The sequence below is a fragment of the Eucyclogobius newberryi genome, unplaced genomic scaffold (assembly GCF_026437365.1).
Source record: "Eucyclogobius newberryi isolate DKJ021-1_F unplaced genomic scaffold, fEucNew1.0.hap1 SCAF_21, whole genome shotgun sequence".
NCBI lineage: Eukaryota > Metazoa > Chordata > Actinopteri > Gobiiformes > Gobiidae > Eucyclogobius > Eucyclogobius newberryi.
The window spans coordinates 18,448,559-18,456,815 of NW_027315846.1; the positions used below are offsets into that span (position 1 = coordinate 18,448,559).

The 8,257-nt window shown below is 42.8% G+C and overlaps 1 protein-coding gene across 1 annotated transcript in view; it reads left to right on the forward strand.

Annotated features, from left to right (window-relative positions):
- LOC140370317 (pleckstrin homology domain-containing family G member 3) overlaps positions 1-8,257 on the forward strand; it is a 28,188-nt gene that overhangs the window by 858 nt on the left and 19,073 nt on the right. Inside the window, exon 2 of the mRNA XM_072457431.1 lies at positions 4,808-4,875. Coding sequence (XP_072313532.1) covers positions 4,827-4,875 — 49 coding nt within the window. The 5' untranslated portion in view covers positions 4,808-4,826. The remainder of the gene's footprint in view (positions 1-4,807; positions 4,876-8,257) is intronic.

Below are 8,257 nucleotides of genomic sequence, written 5' to 3' on the forward strand. Positions count from 1 at the left end.
AAAAAAAAGACTTTCTGTGAACTAGACTTTGACCTGATTTGAGCCTGTGCACTTTCCCCCCTCTCTACTATTGTGAGATGTTCTTACAGTTGTAGTGCTGCAATGCCATTTCGTCTGTTTCCATCCAATTTGACCCCCTGTGGTGCTCTTTGGGACTCAATTGTATTTTTCTAATGAGCACCCCATTGTGCCTTCTTTAAATGCAGCCTTAGGTCCAGCAGGGCAGTGACTTACCCCACCAGCTGTCAGGGCCGTGGCTGCAAGAATAGGACCAAAAATCAATCAGTAACCAGTGAAAAGTTTCATCTTGTTCCTTTGACCTCACTTGACCTCTAAAACAAAACAAAAAAAACATCTCAACTTCATTTTGTGGATAAACGTTTCTTTTCAGTGCCAGGAGCGGCTCTCCTCTTCCAGGTGGTCCGGACAGGAAGCCGCTCGAGTGTGTCTTGGAGCTTTGACGTCGCACTTCGCTCGTGGTATGCTGCAGCTGTTGTACCAGTGTTTGAAAGCAGCTCCAGCTTTCACTAAAAAGATTTGCTCTCTTGATTTCTTTATGGGGCAAAAAACATATTTCAATTTAACCATTCTTGGGTTTGTCTCCTGGCTCCATCCATCACGCCGCGACTGAGATGGTGAAATGGAACGACACTTGACTTGCAACATTTTATTTGATTGAAAACCGAGAGCGATCGAGCATCCCCGGAGACCCAGAAGAAAGCAGGCTGTGTTTCAGGTCTGTGAGCATCCCCGGAGACCCAGAAGAAAGCAGGCTGTGTTTCAGGTCTGTGAGAAATCATAGTTTGACATGCAGCTTTAAGAGGCAATGGTCCAATTCTATTTGAAGGGCAGCTTTCTAAACTTACCATGTATTTCTCTCCGTGCCACCATGGACAACACGGGTCTTCGGTCATGGAAGTTTTTCTTTTCGATTCCTCCACCGATTGCGAGGATATGCACGTTTGGATCTCTTGCCAGGAGGTGAAAATTCCACTTTCTTCTGTTTGACCACAGCAGGGAATGATTATTTTGCCATTAAGCGCTGTTTAGCAGTGCACCGGCGCCATATGGGCAAATCTCTTCTTAGAATGCAGTCGTTTTTGGGGTTTACTCACTCCCCACATCCAAGTATTGCACGTCACAATGCAGCTCCACCAGGATAAGTGGCTCGTGCGATTGTGGGAAGGCGGAGGGTTTTGTTTGGGGGTTCTACTAAAGACCGGGTGAGAAAGCATTGGGCCATTTTTATTGTTTTCCTTGGAGAATGAAAAGCTGTTAGTCTCTTAGGGCCCTGCGTCGGGGGCAAACCGCACGAGTAATGTGGGAACGCAAAATGGCTGTTTGTCAGAGGGTCTTTCTGCTGCTGTGGATGGGGGTAAGAGGGTAAGGCAGAGGTCAGGCCACATAAACATGGCACCAATGCTGAAAGAGTAAAGACTTTGTCAGGGCTCGAGCCAGAATCACCCAGATCAATTTGTTTAGTTCTGAATGTGAATGTCGGCTGGTGATACTGGACAGAAATCCACCCCGCTCCGTCTGCATCTCTGGAGGGTTATGTCAGAGAGATTCCTGACATCCTTGTTTGGGCAGACGGTGAGAGGTGCAAAGAGAATGTGCTGCTAACTTATTTTTAGTTTCTTCTCCAAAGTTGTAATTAAGGACTAAAAATACTCAACTATCGTGACAAACACAACACGATGACAGATGTTGAGTATTCAGAGCAGCTAAGTGGGACCTGTTCACTGTGTCATTATTAGCAGCAGTAAGTCACTGTTTTTATTTTGTAGTTTGTATTATTTGTCCAAATCTGGGACATTGTTGGCTAAAAATGATGAGACGTAAATTCCATGAAATAATGCATGACACACTAATGGAGATTTAGACGTATTTAGAAGTATTTTGTTCATTTATTTTATTTTATTGCACTTTTTGTATCATAATGTATTTTTATGCTTTTTTGCATCACTTTCATGGCAAATTATCCAGCTGTCTAGTGTAAATTAACCTATTTACAGATATTCTTCAGAGGGACTAGTGTCCTAGCATTTTTACATTGTGAGTTCCTTCCTTGGAAAGATTTTTGAGCATTACATTTAGTTACATTTTACAGAAGAATTTGGGTTTGAAAAGTTGCAAGAGGAAAGTTTAATACATTTCAAACCAACTCCTTTTTACATAAAATGTGTCAATATTATTACCACTGTGAACACTACTGATACAAGTAGCTTTTCTACTTCCTCATTTGCCTTCAAGTTTTCCTGTGCAGACAGTGATAGTTGTATGTGGTGACGAGCAGAAGTCTTCTTTCCTCCGGTTTGCTCTGCAGACATGTTTTCGTGCTTTCGCTTCTCCCATAACACTGCAGGGAAGTCGAGGCTGCTGTCATCCCCCCCTGGATTATTATTTGTCTTGACCAGCCTGACCTATTGTGTGTGTGTGTGCTTTTATTTTCCCAGACCAAACCTTTTAACACCGTTGTAAATCTCTGAATATCTTTATTTGATCAAGAGCATCATGGGGCCACATCTGTTAACTTTATTTGTGCGTTTTGTTGGGGCTGGGACTTCTGGATCAGTGTAAATCCGGGTCAGTCGAGGAACAAGGAAGTTTATCAGGCAGCTGAAAAAGTCTTTCTGTTAATAAGTGTCAGAATAGCCCCTCTTCAGCACCTGTTCTCCATTACGTGGCCAGTTGTAGATTACTTTGTGTATCAGGTTCATGCGATGGGTAATGTAGTCGTCAGCTGTGCCTGGGAACCAAATGCTGCTGTTTGTGTGAAAATGCTCACATGGCTGGGTGAGAAAATGCTAAAATGTCTTGATGTTTCGTATAGGTTTTGGCCAGATTTAAAAAGGCTCCTCTTATTGTGAGATGTGTGTTGGACTGAGTCTTGTAAAATGTTCAAAGTCAGCAGCATTCACTCACATTTTGTATTTTACCCCAACAGACCCTCACTTTGGCGTCTCTCTCATTCTTGATATAGGGTTTTCAGGACAAATACTTCTAGTCTCATCTTGCAGTAATTTAAACCAGATTAGCATAGTTGCTGATTGCCTATAAAACTATTAGCACAAGATTTTTCACAATATGAAGGGGTCTAACTCGGTTCAAAGCCCACCCTTGAACTTGAATGCCTCTCATCATTACATGTCACCCAAACCTGGCGTGCGTGGCTCTCGAGAATCAATTGGCTTGAAGGTTTTGTTATTCAAGAATGTAGAAGCAGAGCTGTCTTGATAAATCAATTTGTTGAATGTTCATCCTTTTGAAGGGATTAAATTAATACCAGTAATACATGTGAAGATGCGTCATGCATGTCATGTTGACAACTAAAAATATGTGATAGTTCGTCATTTTTTTTCTTCCTTTTTTCAGTTAAAACGTTGTGTTTTGAGTTCAACATTACAAATAGAAACTGCTGTTATTTAGTTCCTTGTGAAGACATTTTAATTGGCAAACTGGACTTCCGTTTGGCCATAGCAACCCATGACTGTCATCTCGGCACGCAGGACAGCCAATGCACTGGGAACAATGCCCATCCTATAATCCCTGAATAATTCCTGCTCCTCTGATCCTGCAGACCCAAGAATACAGTGTTTTAAAAGGCCGGAGGCTCACCAGGAGGACTTGCACACAGTTGGGTTCTCATGCATGCTTGTCCGTGTTAATTTGCTGGAAGGGGCAGCAGAGGCACTGATGTGAGAACCTGGCAGCGCAGCGGTCCACAGGGAGAGGACTCATCATTAGGAGCTACATAGACTGGCACGAGCGATTACTGGAGTCCAAGCAGCAGGGTGAACCTGTAATCTGACTGTAGCAAAAACACACTAATGAGACACTTGTTTTCGTGCCAAAGATTTTTCAACTTTTGATTAATGATGCTCACAATATAATGACATTTTGATTACCGGTATATGATCAGAAAGTGAGTTTGGCAGCGCCCATAAAACCCATTGTGAGATTATTTTGCCCTCAGATTAAAAGATGTCATTACCATTTAGGTTGTTTCTAGATCTTTAAAAACTCACTATCACTATCCACTAAACCAGACCAACATCACATGATCTCTCTGATCTCCCCGTGTTACCGTGGGTTCACTCCGGGTTCTCCGGCTCCTCCCACCGTCCAAAGACATCCATGGCCCTAGTGAATGAATGTGAGTGTGTGGTTGGAATGGTTGTCTGTCATGTCTATGTCTCTGTGTTAACCCTGCGACGAGTTGTCCACTGTCCAGGGTGTACCCCGCCTAAGGCCCGAAGTCACTGGGATAGGCTCCAGTCACCCGCAAGCGGTAGAAGATGGATGGATGTAAAAGTATATCACAGATTTATGATAACTATGAGAGCGCTTATTATTTCAATCACTGTTTCTTTTCTATATATTTTTGTTTGCTTAAGGCTTTAGCTGGGACATCAACATTAACTAGAAAACAATGCCTCAAAAGTGGAGAAGAAGGTACAGATACCTGCTTTTAAATGTAATGACTTAAAAAGTAATACATAAAATGTACTTGAGTAAAATTTTACTCGAGTACATAACATTTACTTTTGTACGTTACTTTCCACCTCTGACGGTCAGTCTACCCATCTCACTTTAAATTACCCAGGAGCCAATGCAGAGCAGCGAGTAGAGGAATGGGAAGAATTTCCCTTTTGTATAAGGTCTGATGAAACCTCAAGCACTTTGCAGCTTCATCCAGAGAGAGCTAAGCATTAAAACCCTTCTGTAAAGAAATGAAGATCTACACGGCCATTCTGTTTATTGTGTAATTCTTCACATGTTTGACCAGTTCTGTTTGTGTTCGCAGCTGCAGAGGCAAGAGTGCCATGCCAGAGGGGTCCCAGTCTGCTCTCCATCAGGGCCCAATGGGGGAAGGTAAGATTATGGCATATCAGTGACTCACTCTTACAAAATCTCCCTCAAAAACTGCAAATTCCTGCCGTCGTAGTAAGGATACCAAGGAGAACTATATGGAACAGTGGAAGACTAGGGAGAACTAAAGCTGCACTGCCGTCCCACTGCAGGGGCTTGCAGAGAGCCTCTTTGTGCAATGTAAAGCTCAGAAAAGTCCCCTTTATATAACGGAAACCCTCACATGAAAGTACAATCGCAGGCACAAGATTACTAACTTTATATAACTAAGTACAAGCCAAATTACATATTATTTCAGCATTCATTATCTCCAGCCACAGAGCCAGGGCATTGACACAGGCCCCTCTTTGTATCACTTTGCTCTGGCCCGTTCCTCTCACCCTCTCCTCCCCCCTCCTCCCCCCACGCCGCCTCTGTTTTCTGAACACATTTGGCGCTAGGCCTCCACTTTAGACGAAGAATAGCAACGTGTCAATGGATCTTTTTTACCCTTTTTCGCGGTTTAGTTTTGACTCAAAGTGGCTTTTTTTCCCCCTTTAGGACAGTCCAGTCCAATGCACATTCTCACAGGTCATATATAGGTATAAAAACAGTACACGGTGAAGACGGTGGTAATTATGAGCAGGGGGTCTGTGAGGTAATTAGGTGACTGCAGTCCCGGTGAGAGAAAAGCCTTTAGTCCACACTGAAAGCAAACAAAGAGGTTGTAGTGACCATCGAGCTTCAGACCTTTTGAAGTGGACTCTGTGAATTGCCGCAGTCTTCAGATGACACCACTGAGGATTTCTTGGCCCGGCTCCAAGCAAAACGGAGGTCTCTTCAGCTGTTAAAAGTTGTCTTTTTCCCAGAACAATTGGCTGACGTAAAGCACTCGTATTTTCACAGCCGGGTGGGACGGTGCTCAGCGGTCACTGTTGCGGAATAAGCGCTCTCATATTCCAAGTGTAAAATTGATGGAGTCAATTTAAGGACGCGAGGCCACAGCTCCCTCTGAGATAAGACTTTGCCCTGACCCACTTCACCCTGGGCAGGAATGTCGCTGTGTGTGCACAATGTACCGCTCCAAAGGGGTTCTGGGGGCACAAATGGATCATCTCCATTCACTGCAGCTTTTCCACACCACTGAGCATGATGGGCCAGTCCTGTACATAGATGAAGGCAAGGATGGCTGCGTCTCTTAAGTGGATTTGTTAGTAGAGCTCCTGAACTGGAACCCTTTCAGTGCATAATTGTCTGTCCAGTTAATCACCGGCCATTCAACCAGCGCTCCTGTAAAGTATTGCTTTGGTACAACCTTCTCAGTGAAGTACAGGAGGATGAACCACGTGATATGAAATACTCATTTACAATTGGCTTTGGGCGTCACTTCAAAATCTGGTTTAAAATCATATTGTTCAAACATTTTTGTCATTTTTGTTAACTGAGTCTGTCCTCCGCTTTGACCAGACATTCAATCTGTTTGTCTTTAGTCATTTAATAGTCGATTCTTTCAGTTGTATCTTAGTCCTCTATTTAATTTGTTTAGATGATACGGATTGGACGGTGAGTTTGCTGAAGATTTATGGGTGAAATAAGAGTTTAAACTGCCATTAAACTGCGTCATTTCCTAGTACCTTTCTGTATAAGTAATTGTTTAGTCTAGTGAGTGCAGTTTGGGTCAGATACATGGAGATGACCACTTTACTTGCAATTGCCTTCCACATAAATTATGTTAATTATTTTACAGTCTCCTAAAATGGCATTTCCTCAATAAAGTGCTTCCTGGTGGATGACTCAGATTAGTCACAGACCCTCCGCTTCATCTACAGCGATCTGACGATGTCCTTAATATGCACTGCAGCATCGACCTCCACCAAAGCAGCCGTGAGTTCAGGAGATGGTGACAAAACAGAACTGCATCTTCACAATGTTAATCATACGTCTCCTACAAAAGGATTCTTGCTATGAGTGAATGCGGTTGGTTTTCATGGTTGGTGGCTTGCGCTTCCCCTGAACAACAGGAAGGGCAGCGTCACAGCTTTTCTGACACCGCATTTAAGAAAACTAGTTAGTGAAAAGCCTATAGTCCCACTCCCTCCACACTCGGCAGCTGTCTGACCACTAGCATGTGTGGACAAAGCAAATAAATGAGCAAACAGGACGCCTGCTTGAAGGTGGACCGTCAGTTTGCTGGTAAACTTTACAATGGACTCACACCTCGGGCGTCACACTCCCATCGGCCCCACATGGGAGTATCTTGTTCAGAGGAAGTTCAATAGATCTCAGGTCCAGCTTTGGGCTTGTGCCTAGCGGGGGTCGGGGCACAGGAGAGGGAATGGGCGTGTAGATGGAGGAGTTTCCTAAGTGGATCATCACATGCCTATAGTCTGAGGTCAGCTGGCACGGCGGGGTCCTTTAAGAAGCGCAGGGGAGAGTTCATAGGATTAAATTTGAGCTTTTGGCGGTTCTGTCCTTTTTGATCATTTGAGAATGCGCTGTCAGATTCGTCTCACTTATTGTGGGTGATGGAGTTTCAGGCTTCCTCAACATCCTGTTGTTTTTTTTGTCCAAACTGCACTGGCAAATGCCATTAGACATCGTGAATTATATCAAGTCTCAAAATGTTCCCAGCACTACCTTTGACGTACAAATGCCTGTCTGGCGCCGGTGTGTGTACTCGTCAGTCTTATCCAGCTATTTATTCATTTAACAGGAAGCTAATTATTAACATAGGCCGGTCAATATATCAACTTTTAAGTGATTTAAATGACAAAACAATTCTTGGGCTCAATATTTATTTTGTCTCACTGTCTTTGCATTAGTGGGGAACTTTTTCCTAATACTTATTTTGTATTTTATTAACATTTGAGCTGTACAGGGCCAAATTGTCAACATCTATGGCTCAGTGATGATTCTAATTAAGTGTTTTATTCTGCTATTTTGTGGCGTAAAGTAGTTTTGATACCGTGATATATATATACATACATACATACATACATACATACATACATACATACATACATACATACATACATACATACATACATACATACATACATACATACATACATACATACAAACAAAATGTTTAACTGGTGCATTGTCGTCTTTTTTTTGTGTGTATTGACTTTATTATTTCCCATAGAGATATGTGTCTACTGTTAAGTGAACTGTGAAGTTGAATTGCTGATTGGACAATTGGGTCAAGTTTCTGCCCGTACGCTTTACATGTAAACAATACATTTAGTTTCAACGTGTTTTCCACTAAGCTCAGTGGAAAATCCCCACTTAATTTTGGACCTTTACCTTTAGAGCAAATTGTGAAATACTGAGTTGGTACTGAGCTGGCCCACTTATCCAAGCCGTTGCTTTCATAGTACATTTACCACTGTTGCGACTCATGCTG